Genomic DNA, 15,919 nt, shown 5'->3' on the forward strand with positions numbered 1-15,919 from the left:
TTTAGTCAAGCAGCAGGAGAATCGTACTTTATTCTAGAGAAATTCAGTCATTACACATCCATGTATGCGGGTGACCTGCGTGGTTTGTCAACACGCAGAGATACGCAGAGTTCATCTGATGGGCTTGCAATTCCTTTAACGACATTCTGGATGCTACTCTGTAAGCTTTCTGGTCCTTATGTTCCACTCTGGCTTCGAAACAGGTGGATGCATTGTAGTCTTGGTAAAGGAAATTGCATTTAAAGTTCTTAAAAACAGGAAGGTTGTGATATTTTTCACACTATCAGGTAATGTTTCAAAAAAACCCTGAGATGCTCATCATTTTCGTCTTTAACTCTGAATGGGAATACACACTGTTCATGGAAGTGTGGACAGTTTGGGTCTAGAATCCAGGCTGCTAAGATCACATGGTCCCAAGAGTCTGGCCATGCCAGGCCTGACATCTTTTGACACAGGAGCATTAAACAAGCCTCTCTCTCTCTCTCTCTCTAATTCTCCCTCTCCCTCTCTCTCTCAGCCCTCAAGTCTGGATGACAGAAGAGGTAGCCGTCCCCGGTCCATGGTCCGATCCTTCACGATGCCTTCTTCGTCCCGGCCTCTGTCGGTAGCTTCCGTGTCTTCCCTGTCCTCAGACAGCACCCCTTCCAGACCAGGCTCCGATGGGTGAGTCGGGCTCAGCAGCAGGGAGGGGGCTCCGATGGGTGAGTCGGGCTCAGCAGCAGGGAGGGGGCTTGGAGGGTCTTGGGAGGAGCTACCAGCGCCCTGGGTTTGTTTTATCACAGATGGGGATGTTTTTTAGATCAAAACTGTCTTTGAAGCTGAAACCACCCCCCCCCCCCCCCCGCCAAGACATTTCAACTGTAGTGCCCAACATGACTTTCAGGGTCTTGTGAGTTTTTTAGAAAAAAAAAATTCTTTGGGACAGGTTTCCATCATCTTTGAAAACCTCCAGCGAGGGTTCGTTCAGTTCTGGAGATTCTGGAAGGAGGGCAGGACTTTCCTGGCTGGCTGTGTGCTTGTGCTTTTCGTCTCCTGCTCACTCCTGTGGTGTCAACGCCAGTGCAGGACTGTCTCACACAGTCAGCTTACTTGAGGACTTGGTAGGGCCACCTTCTTTCTACAAGACTTCTCTGGAGGCCTCATTCTTGCCAGTGAGCGCCCAACAGCACCAAGTGACTAAAAGGGAGACGAGAACGTAATAGGCTAGTCAATACTGGTTGAGCTCTCACTGTGTTTCTTGCATTAACTTTGAGCGTTAAAAAATATCAATAACTTTTGGGGCGCCTGGGTGGCTCAGTCGGTTAAGCGTCTGACTTTGGCTCAGGTTACGAACTCACGGTGTGTGGATTTGAGCCCCGTGTTGGGCTCTGTGCTGACAGCTCGGAGCCTGGAGCCTGGTTGGGATTTTGTGTGTGTGTGTGTGTGTGTCTCTCTCTGCCCCTCCCCTGTGCGCTCTCTCTCTCTCTCAAAAATAAATAAAACTCAAAAGAAAATTTTTTTAATATCAATAATTTTTCTGTGTTTTTGAGTAGCAAACATGTAAAGTTGGTTCTTATTAAATAAAAAGAAGCAATGTCTCGTGCAATTTAAACATCGGAGAACAACTGCTAATTATTTTACGGTTGGCTTTGTACAGTTGTGTGTCTGCAACCCCATTTGGTTTTCCATCCATCGCCTTCCCAAACCCCCGGGCTCCTGGCCCCCGCCTCACGCAGACACACACTCCCCGAGCACCCCAAGGGACAGCTCAAATCCAAGTGCCCTTTGTTGCCCGTGACCCGTGTGCCCAATGGAAGACCGAAGACTAAACCCACAGTTTTTTCTTTACCGGTAATTTTTATCAGTGTCTGCTGATAAAAGGCCAAATCCATATGGAAATTCTCAATTTAGAGGGGTTTAAAGCAGGTGTTCTTGTCACTTAGAGAAAGATTGCTAAAGAAATTGAATTCAGCTTTCCCCAAGCAAATCCCCAAGCCAGTTATGAAAAGGTCTTTACATTTCCAGGAACGTGGGGGTGTGGGCAGAAATGGATGTGGAGGTTTCAGACAGAGGCGTGGCGTATCACACACATGACTACACACCCCCTCCCAGGAGGCATTGTTTAACCTTGAATTAGAAGGCGCCTCTATTAGAGTCCAGATTTTTGTTCATTCTAGGGTTACCACCCTTCTCTCTGTAATTAATGTGGAGAAAATGAGGCTTTGGTCCCACATGGCACAGGTTACCTGCAGAATAAACTTCATCTGGTCAGCAGGTTCTCAGACTGTGAAAAAAAAATTTTTTTAATGTTTGGTGATTTGTGTTTTGGGTTTTTTTTGTTTTCTGTTTTTTGTGGGTTTTTTTGAGACAGAGAGAGACAGAGCATGAGCAGGTCAGGGGCAGAGAGAGAGGGAGACACAGAATCCGAAGCGGGCTCCAGGCTCTGAGCTGTCAGCACACAGCCCGATGCAGGGCTTGAACCCACGAACCGCAAGATCATGACCTGAGCCAAAGTCAGACACTTAACCGACTGAGCCATCCAGGTGCCCCACATAGTGTGTGAAAAATTTTAAATGTAACCTGTCTTTCTTTAGGTTCTCCTAGATGTATACAGGTTCTTCCCCCTGAGCTGAAAGATATCCACTGGTCTTTTTATTTTGTTTTCTTTTCTTCCCTACATTAATTGTCTCAAGTTATGAAAAACCTAGAATAAAATCATGAGGATTATTTTGTTTTTCTTGACTATATCCCCTGTGGTGTATTTTTCATTCCTGTGCCTTATTTATTTTATAACTAGAATTTTACAGAGTTGGTTTTTTTTTTATTTTTTTTAACATTTATTTATTTTTGAGACAGAGAGAGACAGAGCATGAATGGGGGGGGGGGCAGAGAGAGAGGGAGACACAGAATCGGAAGCAGGCTCCAGGCTCCGAGCCATCAGCCCAGAGCCCGATGCGGGGCTCGAACACGCGGACCGTGAGATCGCGACCTGAGCTGAAGTCGGACGCTCAACCGACTGAGCCACCCGGGCGCCCCGAATTTTACAGAGTTTTTAAGACATTTTCATGCCTTCATCCATGTTGGCTGTCCGTCCGAACTCCTTCCTGCTGCAGAGAATGAAACTCCGACCTTAGAACTAGACCCGGTTCTTCTCTCTCCCGATATGACTTACGAGGACAGAAACAGGGTGGACCCCTCCCACCCCTCAGTCTTGTGCTAAAATAGCAAACCACAATTGCACATGGATGTGTGTGCACGGAAGCTAGTCCAAGATCAATGTACTCAGTAGACTCACCTCTAACGAATGTGCATTTATACCAACCCGTTGGTGTTGTAGGCACAAGGGTGGTGGTGTCTTCTTTGTGTCTTGAGACTGGGGGCATCCAGCCCGCAGCAGTCAGGGGATGTCGAGACTCCCCAGGAGGTGACAAAGCCAAAACCCTGGGTCTTCTAGCTCAGTGGTCAGCTGAGAAACTAAGGGCTTCTCCTCCATGTCCCTATGAGCCGAAATCGGCTTGCTTCCCACTGACTCATCCAAAAGACTTTCAAATTGAAGCACCAGCATATCCGTAACCTTGAGCTGGCCGTAGGAACTCGGTCAGAATCAAGATACCAGAAATTTCTTTGCGGTAGAATCTGTCTATTTCTCCCCATTGCATTTATGAGTGTTTCAGTACGAATCTCTACAAGGCAAGGGCTCCCCTTCTGGAACACACCCCAAATACCCTCTTCTCCATCTACAGTAACGTCTCACTATCTCCATGACACGTCCGCTCAGACTTCACATCTCCCCCATCCTCGGATGAGTGTGCTCTTTTTTTCCAGTTTGTTCTTTTCGGATGGCAAACACAGGCTCTCTCTGGTGCAGCTGGTTAATATGTATCTTAAGTCCCCCTTGGCCTCTCTTTTTAAATCATTCCTTTCCTGTAAGGTGTGCCAGTTCCCGGTCGGTCGGCACGGAGACTCCTTGTGAACGGGTTGACATTTATCTGCAGGGTGAGAGGCAATTGTCCTCCTATTAAGCCATGAGTGATTTACAGAACCATGTCCTTTAGGTTTGCCCTGGAGCCTCTCCTGCCAAAGAAAATGCACTCCAGGTCCCAGGACAAGCTGGACAAGGACGACCCAGATAAGGAGAAGAAGGACAAGAAGAAGGAAAAAAGGAATAGCAAACATCAGGAGCTATTTGATAAAGAATTTAAACCCACCGACGTCTCCCTGCAGCAGTCTGAGGCTGTGATCCTTTCCGAGACGGTAATTTCTCAGGGACGGGGAACTTTCCCCGCTCTGCCTTAGCTTCTGGGACCTCCCTTTGCTCCGCATTTAGCCGATGGAGCTGTCGGTTGGATTTCATTGAATTTTCTATTAAATAGTCCCCTGAAAATCTGGGGTCTACCCTCGACCCTCTCCTTGTATGACCCAGTGCTGTAGGGCATCCAGAGGCTCAGATCGGAGGTCTCTTCTCCCCGGGGGGGTGCCCGGGTCGGCAGCCGGTGGTGCTGGGCTCCGTGCAGCAGTGTGGTCCTTGCATCCAATATGCATCCTGACGTCTCAGAAGACGAACAGGGATGCTTTTTTCGTCTGAGAACGATGCTCCCTGTCGGCTAACGCCTTCCCCTTGCCCCTTCCTGACCAGAAGTCTCTAAGCCCCAGGTACTGCCCCGAGTTATGAGCTGCTCAGCCAGAGTGCCAGAGCCCCTCCTGCCGGGTTCTGCACACAGCCCGGGGTTCCGTGTTGGTCTCCCTGCCGTGTCTGCCCCACATTTACATCGTTGGCACATTTCAGAAGGACTCCGCAATTTAACCGGACACATGCTGGCTAGTTGACGTTAGAAACGGATCCCAGGGCACCCTGCTCGCTGCACGGTTCCTGGGCAGTGTGAAGGCAGTGGATACCCGTGCAGCATGTCCTAGTTCCGGGGCCGGGCCTGGGGGCTGCTGCTCACGGGACCCCCCAGCCGTGTGGGAGGCCTGAGGGCAAAGATGGGGCACCGGCAGCTTCTGGGGTGAACTTTATTCAGAACGTGCTTTTGGGGGGGGCCCGGCGGGCTCAGTCGGTCAGGCGTCCAACTCTTGATTTCAGCTCAGGTCACGATCTCAGTTTGTGAGTTCAAGCCCCACATCGGGCTCTGCGCTGACAGCACAGAGCCTGCTTGGGATTCCTTCCCCTCTCTCTCTGCCCCCTCCTGCTCTCAGAAAATAAATGAAAAAACGAAAAAAAAAATTTTTTTTCGAAAAAAAAAAAAATTTGAAAAAAAAAAAGAAAGTGCTATTTGTAGACTGAAAGTGAAGAAGAGGCTCTCACAGGCTGTCAGCTTCAAAGGTTACGTCAGGCCTAGGGCCGCCTCCCCCTGGAGACGATGGGCACTTACCTGGACGGCGGCCAGGAATGTGCCTGCCCCGGGCAGGAGCCCCTCACCTGTCCTGGCTGTGATTGAAGGGTCGCCTGGCAAAAGGGCTCACAGGGAACCACCATTTAATAGGACATATTTCATGGCTTGTTTATGTCTCAAACCCAGAGAGTACGTTTCACCCAGACTGCGAGCCACTCAGAGCAGCGGTCACATGTTGCTTGGCTGTCTAGAGGGAGAAGGCAGATTCGAGAGCCACGGTGTGGCCTTCAAGAAGGTGAATGCCTTTCTGAAGCCTTCAGACACAGCTCTGACTGCAGCATAAGCATGGCCAGGGCTGTCAGACCCCCCCCAGAGGGGGACAGACCAGAGGCTGGTATTGCTTCCCAGGTGCTGGTCCTACAGCAGCGGGACGGAGAGGTCTCTGATGAGCCACCCCACGCTCTCTGTCCACCACCCGAGAGAGTTGGGGTGCCCGCGACCTTGCTGGCACTAGCCGAGGCCACCTTCTCTTGAGCCCAGGATAGAGATCTCAAGTCTCAAAACATCAGAGCTGGGTGGGGGAATTAGCATAAGCTAATCAGCTAGTGCCAGACGCTCTGTGTGGCCATTCATATATTTGTGCATATTTAGGCTCCATTTTCAGCCGTTAAAACCAAGCCTGAGAGACGTTGCACCACATAGCAGACCTGCTCACAGCCAAGTTGCTTGAGAAGCGGTCGAAGGTCTTGCCAGGCGCTTCACATCCCATACGGGTTCTGTCCCTCCCGGCCGTGGCCCTGTTTGCTTTCAGGGACACTGGCAAAGACCGTCTGGGTTCAGCCAGAGTGGGCCTCCCCACAGCTGGCCCGCAGTGGCCTCAGCAAACCCACGGGAACGCACCGGGGTCAGAGCACAGAACCTTGACCCCCGTCGGCCTCTGACGCCTCCCAGAATGACCACAGCTGCTGCGGCTCCAGGGACGGGAGTCCTGGCCTCTCGCTGGGGGCAGACTTACTGTTCTTGGTCCAGCCCAGCTGCCTGTCTCTCCACAAAGGGGCCTCCTCCTCTGGGTGACAGGTGTCAGCAAGGTCTGTGAGTGCACGTGGGCACCCGCAGTTTCCTGTGCCAGCCTCCTCGTGCCTGCACCAGCCGAGTGCCACAGGGCAGAGCAGGTGGACAGGTCAGAGGCAGGTTTACCGGAGCGGAAGCAGCACCGGGGGGCAACACAGTGTTCCCTGCACCCGCTGGGACAGCCTTGACTTTTGCCCGGCACCTTGCCTCCTAAGCATCTGCAGAGGCTTCCTCTGGTCACTCTGTGGGGCTGCGTTCGGCTTCCTACTTGATTTTGCATCGTCCACAATCTCCTGACCCTCAGCTGAGACTCAGAGCCTGGGGCGGGAGGGAAGATCTTCCAGGTGTGATTTGCTTGACACTAGGAAAGCGTCCTTCTGTTTTCTGAGTCATCAGAACGTGCCTCATGGGACAGGACAGTCGCCAGTCCACATGCACGCTTACCCTGTTCCAGGCCTCCCTCCCCCCGCAGCAGTATTCGTCGTATCTTGGCTTCTAGAGGCATCGCCCTGATCTCTGCCTCCATGTTCCCCTGGTGTTCTTCCCGTGTACATATATCCGTGTCCAAATGCCCCCTTTTTATAAGGACACCAGTCACATTGTGTTAGGGCCCTACCCTAGTGACGTCATCTGCAAAGGACCCTATTTCCAGGTGCGGTTACAGTCACAGGTACTGAGGGTTAGGGCTTCGACCTGTGAGTCCTGGGGGACCCAACTCAGCCACGGCAGACCGTAACTGTGCTCTTTCCTCCAATGTAGATAAGTCCCCTGCGGCCCCAGCGACCGAAGAGCCAGGTGATCAACGTCACCGGAAGTGAAAGACGTTTCTCGGTGTCCCCGTCACCACCATCCTCCCAGCCGACACCCCCTCCGGTCACGCCAAGGGCCAAGCTCAGCTTCAGTTTGCAGTCAAGTGAGTGGAACATTCTCCGCGTTGGGATTCGTGGCCTTGCTCTGTGGCTCCCTCTTTGACCAGAGGCTCTAATGTTAGGCTCGCCTCCTCCTCATGTAGTGAGTCTCCACAAGCATTCAACTTACAGGGAGCCCCCCTCGTGACACCAGCAAATCAGTCTCCCCGAGTTCCCTGGGGGAGAGTGTGCTCTCAGAACCTCCCATGCAGCGGGGTCAGCATGAGAGGCACACGGACAGCCTCCCTTTTTGTATCACAGGAAACGGAGCCACACGAGGGCCTTGGACCTTCCTGTGTCCAGGAAGAATGCAAAGTGAAGAGCTATTCTTAAGAGCTAAGCACATAACTAATTTTTCTAGTTTTGCCCAGTTTCTAGGGTTGCAATGGCATATTACCATCAACTCGTTGGCTGAAAACAACAGAAATATATTCCCTCACCCTTGTGGAGGCCAGAAGTCAGAAATCAAGATAACAGGGTTGCTTCCTTCCATAGGCTCAGAGAGACATTCTGTTCCATGCCTGTCTCCCCACTTCTGGTAGCTTCTGACAATCCTTGGCGTTTCTTGGCTTCTAGATATACTACTCCAGTCTCTGCCTCTGTCTTCGTGTGGCCTGCTCCCCTTATAAAGACACAGGCCATTGGCTTTAGGGCCCACCATAAATCAAGAATGATTTCATCTTGAAATCCTTAGCTAATTTCCTCTGCAGAAAGCCTACGTTCAAACAAGGTGACATTCTGGGGTTCTGGGTATACACGAGTTTTCAAGGGACACTAGTCAAGCCACTACAAGTGGGAATCAGCTTTTTGCCACTAAATTCGGGTCTGCCAGAGAGGAGAGGTCTTGGCAAGAAGAGGGTGGCAGGTCAGACTCATGTTTTGGTTGCAGCACACCATTCCAGAAAAGCCATCATAGGTAATGTGGCCACATCTCCAAGGCCAGTGCCTCCTTGTGGCATCTCTGGGGACAGACGGCTGACCTGAAAGGCACTGTGGCCTCAGGAGGTCAGTCATCGCCTCAGCATCAAAGATGAAGCCCCACTTCTGGTGTGTTTTTTTATATAAGAGGAATGATCAAATACATTGCAAACCCAGGAGAACCCAGCTTCCTTCCTCTGCCCTGCACAGAGGCTCTGGAAGGCACACACAGTTGCCCTTTGCACCTGGTTTTCTTCCTGGGAGCAGTGGCCATTCCGGAGACTCTCGGGTGGGGAGTCAGCACTGCACGACAGGTGAGCCGAACAGGCCGCTGGGAGGCAGGCGGTCTCTGAGTGTTACATCCTTACACTATTACCACAGACTCTTTGTTCTAAAAGCGTTGTATTATTCCCTTTAAATAGTTAAAAACAAGCACCATTGTAGCCGCTGCGGAAAGCACTGTAGTGCTGCCTTGATGTGAAACGTAGGATCACCATATGCCGCAACAAATCCACTCCAAGCCTATGCCCCAAAGAATTAGAAATAGGGCTTCGTTGCATACGAATGTCCACAGCAGCATTCTTCGCAATAACAGAAGGTAGAAACAGCCCAAGTGTTCATCACCGGACGGACGGATAAACAAAGTGTGCATCAAAGAAAAATCCGCGCAGTGGAATACTACTCAGCCATAAAATGGACTCCATCTCTGCTGTATGTTGCATCATGAATGAACCTCAAACACATTATGTGAAGTGAAATGAGCCAGACACAAAAGGACAAATATATGAGTTTGCCTTCGTGAAGTATCTAAAATAGGCAAATTTGTAGAGACAGAGTAGAGCGGAGGCATCAGGGGCCAAGGGAGGGGGCGGGGGCCATTTTCACTTTATGGGGACAGATTCTGTGTTCGCCGTGATAAGAGAGTTTTAGAAACGGATCGTGGTGATGGTCGCTCAAGGTTGTATCAGTCAATGCCACTGATTTATACAGTTATGGTTAAGATGGCAAATTGTATGTTATACGTAGTTTATCACGATGCAAATAAGCAAGTGATCACGAGGGCAGATATTCCACCAGAAGCCTTTTCTCTCACTACCCTTGATTCATTGACAAGCCTTCCTCAGAAACCAACAACTTCCCCCAGGAAGCATTTCCCTAATGAAGGATTTTTCATCCAGTGGGCCACTGGGGAAACCTCTAAGAGACCCATCAGTTTAAAAAAAAGTCAATTTTCCTCAAATATAAAAAAGAAAAACAAATTTTTTCTAAGAGTCTCAACAAGGGTTGAGAAAGGATCCTGTCTTAATGATTATACTTCCATTTGAAACTGGCTAGTTTTTCAGTTTACTTTAAAAATCAATTGTACTTCCCCTTGGCTTCTTTAAAGTAACAACCACAGTGACCGTGACTGCTAATAACTTCACTTCATACAGTCGTGGGTTTCCCCATTGAGAGAGATTTGAAGGGCGGGTGACTGGCTGTGACACCTCGCTGTTTAGATCCCACCAACACAAAGAGGCCCGAGGAGGGATCCTTCGGGGCCCGGGGTGGACGTGGCTGTTTTGACAGAGGATTGATGCCTCCTTTAAGCTCCAGTTGTAGGTGTCTTTCTAGCATTTAGCGTTCTCTTTCTAGAACATGCCGTTGGGAGGGGGGTCCCCCCCTTCATCTTCTCTACCCCTCCCAGCTCTCTTCTCTCACCAGTCGACATGCACATTTCTGCCTCCCCTTTCCCTGGAAAGAAGGTGAAGCAGCCACATGGATGCTCTGGCTCAGCGGGGACATTTGATTCTTCTTTTTTTTTTAATTTTAATGTTTATTTATTTTTGAGAGAAGGAGAGACAGACAGAGTGTGAGTAGGGGAGGGGCAGAGAGAAAGAGGGAGACACAGAATCGGAGGCAGGCTCCAGGCTCTGAGCTGTCAGTACAGAGCCCAATGCAGGGCTCAGACTCACAAACTGCGAGATCATGACCTGAGCCAAAGTCAGACGCTCAACTGACTGAGCCACCCAGGCGCCCCAGGACGTTTGATTCTAAATCGATTCGGTTTTCCAGGTTTGGAGCTGAACGGCATGACCGGCGTGACTGGGATGGACACGGCCGAGGTCCCACCCCCCCTGCCTCTCAAGGGCAGCATGGCAGACTATGGGAACTTGATGGAAAACCAGGATCTGATCAGCTCGCCGACGCCCCCGCCCCCTCCTCCTCACCAGAGGGTAAGTCGGCCCGGAACCTGAAATGTGGGGTTTTTAAAATCATTCCCTCCACAAAATAGAAATCCCTCCTTCCTGAGATTAGCACGCGTGCTTTGGGCCAGCATTTGGTCTTGAGAAGTCAAAGCGGTGGGCAGTCCTCCCACGCGATCTTGGTTCTGTGTCATCCATCACTGCAGAGGGACACGCTTCCAGATGTGGGTCTCAGAGCAAGGGAAAGGGGGAGAGGATCCCGACGGGGTCAACGGGCCAGGCTCGTGACCTCGGAGGTCTTCTGCTTGAGGTGCAGTCGTGCAAATTCGATTCTGGAAAGCAGCTTTTCTGTGAGATGGTTTACGTGACTTTTAAAAGAAGCGGGTCCTGTATGGGGCTGGGCTCCCACCGGATGCCAGCCTGGCCCTCGAGAAGCCCTGAGCCCGACAACAGAGTCTTAAAAAACCATTTGAACCAGTCCCTCTGTTACCAGTTGACAGTTCTGGAAACACTCCTTGGAGAGCCAGCCCCCATTCCTGTCCTGGGTCGCTGTCCTGGCTCCTCTGTTTGCTCTCGGGCGGCTGCAGGCAGAGGTCAGCGTGCCCACAGGGGTCAGCATGCACATGGGGGTCAGCGTGCACACGGGGGTCAGCGTGCACACGGGGTTCGGCATGCACACGGGGGTCGGCGTGCACACGGGGGTCGGCGTGCCCACGGGGGTCGGCGTGCCCACGGGGGTCGGCGTGCACACGGGGGTCGGCGTGCACACGGGAGTCGGCGTGCACACGGGGGTCAGCGGGCACACAGTGGATCACCGGTGGACTGACCCCGAAGCCCCAGGAGATCTGTTTCCAGGTTCCTCCCTTCCGCGGCCACATTATTCATAGCTTTATACATTTAAATCACTGCAGAGTGAAAAGTAAAACATTCCCGTGCACACGGGCAGCGGGTCAGCAAAGTCATGACATGGCAACAGAGCTCCCGTCGAACACTGAAGACGTGAGGTTTTTAATATGACTGCAGGTTTCTCCTAACAGCTACGCACATTTTTCCCCCTTAAAAATCAATACAAATCCTATGTACCCGCTTTTTCTTTCTTTTTCTTTTTTTCTTTCTTTCTTCCTTTCTTTCTTTCATGGGTACTTTGTTATGGAGTGCTCTGCAAGTTTATTTTCTCTCTTCTTGTGAGAAAGCACAAGAGAGAAGGAATTTATTTACAGTACCCGTACTTGATTATTCCTCTTATATAAAAAAAAACAAAAACAAAAACAAAAACAAAAAAAAAACACCAGAAGTGGGGCTTCATCTTTGATGCTGAGGCGATGACTGGCCTCCTGAGGCCACAGTGCCTTTCCGGTCGGCCCTCTGTCCTGTCCCCAGAGGTGCCACAGGGAGGGACTGGCCTCGGAGATGTGGCCACATTACCTATGATGGCTTTTCAGGAGGCCAGAATGGTTCATTGCAACCACAAAAACATGAGTCTGACCTTTTCCGCAGACTTTTAACTACAAGTTAGAAAGAAAGGAGGCACAGGGGGTCGAGTGAGGACATTGACCGGCTGGGGTGTTGTTTTCCTAACAGCTTACTTAACCGTTCCCACCTTTATTTTCATATCTTTATTTCATTGGAGAAGCAGGACCGTGCCCCAGTCTGTCCCTACACCGGCGACCTGGAAATTCTGAGCCTGGAAACATTACCGCATCCATGTGGTTACAGATCAGTTCAGGGGCCACATTTTATCCCCGTTTTGTCGCTGCATCATGTGGGGTGACCGACGCCACACTGATGCCACGTGCTGCCGGGTCGGGAAGGAACACGTGTGCACCTTGGCTCCCTTTCTGAACGGGTGGCGGATTCAATGAGACTAAGAACCCAGGTCTCTTTGCCGTTTGCTTCCTGTGCGATTTACCTGCAGCAGAGGTGCAGTGACGTGCCCGTGGAGCAGTGTCATCATCGGTTGGAAGCGGTGGCGTTTCGAGGCCGCTTCCCTCCGTGCCGGCCCTGCGGGCTGTTGTAGGATAAGGATCACTCGTCTGCCCTGGGGGGTGATCGATACCTCCTGTCACTGTCATTGATCCGCCCCGGGCTCGTAGTCAACCCTGATACTGGCTGTTGCCACTTTAAGCCGTCGTTTCTTTGAAAATGGCTCTCACAAGCAGTGATCTGAGCTATCGTCTCGCTGAACACTGATAAACCCACCGTCTTCCCATTTGGCACAAAGGGCATTTGCAGCGTCTCGCTTGTGTCCTGCTGTGTCAGCCTGGCCCTCGAGGGCTCGCCCTGCCCTGTCCCTGTGGCTTTCACAAGTACCTAAGCACCCCGGTCATCGCGTCCCTTAAATAGGCGTCTGCTTTTTTTTAACTGTGCTTAATAACCTTAAGAAAACTTAAGCCTATTATTTTGCATGACTTTTCTGTAACGCCTCAATGCCAGTCCCTGAGTTCTGTCTCTCCGTATTTATTCCCTTCTGCACGTGAACCCCAGGTCGTCTTGGTATTTACTTGTCTGTGAATCGGGAGGAAATCTGGGCAACGAGGAAGAGCCTACAGCACCACTGTTTTGTCCTTGAAACTCCTTCCCTCACGTTGGGCTAAATGTGAGCCTCCACCGAGAGGCTGCTAAAAACTCCGCTCCGACCTTTCCTTAGATGCTAGCGTTCTGCGATCTCATCCAGGCTCGTTCTGCCCCCCACATGTCTGCTCCTGTATTCATCCGTTCATTCACTCATTCATCCATGTGTCCGCTCATTCACATCCTTGTGTGCTCAGCACCTGTTACAGACCATGGCCTGTGTGGCAGGCGTCCGTGGCGGTCATGAGGTCACGAGGGTGCCAAGAGCAAGGGGGCAACGTCTGCCCTCCATCGTTCACGCCCTGACAGGAGGTTTGTCTATCACCTTTGCAACTATCAGTTCATTCGGAGGAATCCCAAGAGGCAAACAACAGCCCATGGACCAAATACAGCCGGCCGCCCTTTCTTTTTTTTTCTTTCTTTCTTTTTTAATGTTTATTTTATTTTTTGAGAGACAGAGCGTGAGCAGGGGAGGGACAGAGAGAGAGGGAGACACGGAATCCGAAGCAGGCTCCAGGCTCCGAGGTGTCAGCACAGAGCCTGACTCAGGGTTCGAACCCACCAACCTTGGGATCATGACCCGAGCCGAAGTCGGACGCTTAACCGACTGAGCCACCCAGGCACCCCTGGCCACCCTTTTCTTTTTGTAAATTATTTTATTGAGGCACAGCTGCCCCCATTCTGTAAATAATGTGGTTCCCTCATGAAGACTTCAAACATGCCCCTAACGTTGTTCATCCCACTCCATTTGCAGTGTTGGAAGAGATTAGACAAAAAGCTGCCTTTAAACGGGTCACTTGGGCAGTGGCCACAGGTACCCGGCCGACCCTCTCTCATGCGGCCTTTCTAGTTCCAAGAGCAAGGAAGGGCTCCTCGCCCAGCCCCGGAGAACATCTCCGAGGGCTTGTGTGGACCCTGAACAGTTTAGGGGCCTCGTCGGGCACACGAGAGGGGACCCGCAGGTCCTCATCCAGGAGCGCTCAGCTGTGACAGCACCAGGCCGCCTGGGTGGCCCTGGTTCTGCTTTGCCCTTAAGCATTTAAACTGCCCAGTCCTGAAACCAGTCCCTCTCCAGGGGCCCCTGGATCAACGCGCAGAGCAGCGGTTTCCCTTCTCAGTGGCCGTGTGGCCTTCTGAAGGGCTTTGTGAAAAGCAGTTAATCAGCGATGCCAGAAAGGCCCCGTGTGCGGCAGACCTTCCAGCCCCGGGTCACGCAGAGAGGGCCGTCCCCACCCAGGGTGCAGAGTCGCTTCCCCTCCCTGCCGCTGCCCCGGGTCAGCCCATCCCCCACCCCCACCCCCCACCCCCCAGAGCATGAGTAACGTGGCACCTGCCGTGTTTCCGTGTCTTCTAGCACGCACCGCCTCCGCTGCCCAGCAAGACGCCACCCCCGCCCCCCCCAAAGACCACGCGCAAGCAGACGTCCGTGGACTCTGGCATCGTGCAGTGAAGACAGTGGGACCGCACGGAGAGCACCGGCCGCCGTCCCGTCCCTCCCTCCGCGTCTTCTCCCGCGTCTGGTGTTTACCTCATTAGGCCTGTGATGTCTGATAAGTAGTGCAATTGCTCGTCCTGGAAAGGAGTTCGTTTCCAGCCATGGCGTGGGTGGCCGTTAGCTTCGGGGAGCAAGGCGGATGTGGGTCTGGACCGTACTGTGGTGTTGATCAAAACTGGGGGCTTCTGACTGTGTCTGTCTCGAGAGAGCCGAAGTCTTGCCCAGAAGCCCTCCCTTTGTGCCAAATGACACATTAGCGAAGAACTCGGCTGACCTGGGTTTTGTGCAGTAGGAGAGGTTAGGCCACCACCCACGAGACCGAGTAGTAACTGAATCCTACTCTTCTCCCGAGGCCGAACCCCAGCTTACTCCCGAAGGGTGTTTTATCAACCCTCCTCCTGCGGGTGTGATTTTGCGGTCAAGTGTATCTTCAACCTATATCAGGCAGTTAAGGTCAACTCTTTCAGGGAACTTCCTGATTTTCTTTGGTATAATTTAAAATAGGATATTTCTCAGCTACTGAACAGTTACTAATTTATGGAGTAGAAACACCATTAAAAATACTGGATCAGGTGGGAAAGTAAATACAAGTATGGGAAGATACGTTTTCTTTCTTTTTTAAAAAAGAATGCCTATAGCACAGAGATGGCTTTAACCGGGTGAATTCTTTCTGTCGTCACTCTGTACAGAAGTTTGTATATACGATGGTTCTTAGAACGTAAGTTTTAATGTTTTTGGTCCTTCCGTTTATTGTCATAGGCGTCCGCAAATGAATCTCTATATGTGTTCTTAATTTTTAACTGCTGAAAGTGAAAAAAAAATACACAAATTAAGCTTTGTTGATTTTTTTTTTTTTTCTAAGCTCCAAAGTCCTGAAAATGTTGGTGGACAATGATTAAGAAAAACAAACAAACAAACCCAACTAACTTTGTGTAACCTAATATTTTTATTCTGTCATCTATATTTTTTTATCCACTATAATCATAATACTCTTCTAGTAGGCTCAAAAGTTATTCATTGACAACAAAAAAAAATAAAATGCCATTTAAAAAAGACTCACAGTGTCTGAATACTATGTTTTTATCCCTTGATGTAAAAAAAAAAAAATATGTATATAAATGCCATTGTTTTTTTTTTTCTTTTTAAAATATTTTTTAATGTTTATTTATTTTTGAGAGAGAGAGTGCGAGGCGGGGAGGAGCAGAGAGAGAGAGACAGAGAGACAGAATCCAAAGCAGGCTCCAGGCTCCGAGCTGTCGGCACAGAGCCCAATGTGGGGCTCGAACCCACGAGCCGTGAGATCATGACCTGAGCTGAAGTCGGACGTTCAACCGGCTGAGCGCCCCTCTTCTTCTTTCTTAAAGAGCTTTGTGAGCCACATTGATATATGTGCTCATCTTCCTTAATGACCACTGTTGAGCTGTCTTCAGTTTGGGCCCAGGTTGACAGCACCTGTGT

The 15,919-nt window shown here is 50.8% G+C and overlaps 1 protein-coding gene across 2 annotated transcripts in view; it reads left to right on the forward strand.

Moving 5' to 3' along the window:
- Nucleotides 1-15,516, forward strand: part of DOCK1 (dedicator of cytokinesis 1) — a 524,611-nt gene extending 509,095 nt beyond the window's left edge. For both annotated transcript variants that reach the window (XM_042961087.1, XM_042961088.1), the window contains exons 48-52: nucleotides 518-663; nucleotides 4,035-4,233; nucleotides 7,143-7,296; nucleotides 10,265-10,425; nucleotides 14,321-15,516. In XM_042961087.1, coding sequence (XP_042817021.1) covers nucleotides 518-663; nucleotides 4,035-4,233; nucleotides 7,143-7,296; nucleotides 10,265-10,425; nucleotides 14,321-14,416 — 756 coding nt within the window. In that variant the 3' untranslated portion in view covers nucleotides 14,417-15,516. The remainder of the gene's footprint in view (nucleotides 1-517; nucleotides 664-4,034; nucleotides 4,234-7,142; nucleotides 7,297-10,264; nucleotides 10,426-14,320) is intronic.
- Nucleotides 15,517-15,919: the final 403 nt, after the last annotated feature.

Source organism: Panthera tigris, chromosome D2, assembly GCF_018350195.1.
Source record: "Panthera tigris isolate Pti1 chromosome D2, P.tigris_Pti1_mat1.1, whole genome shotgun sequence".
NCBI lineage: Eukaryota > Metazoa > Chordata > Mammalia > Carnivora > Felidae > Panthera > Panthera tigris.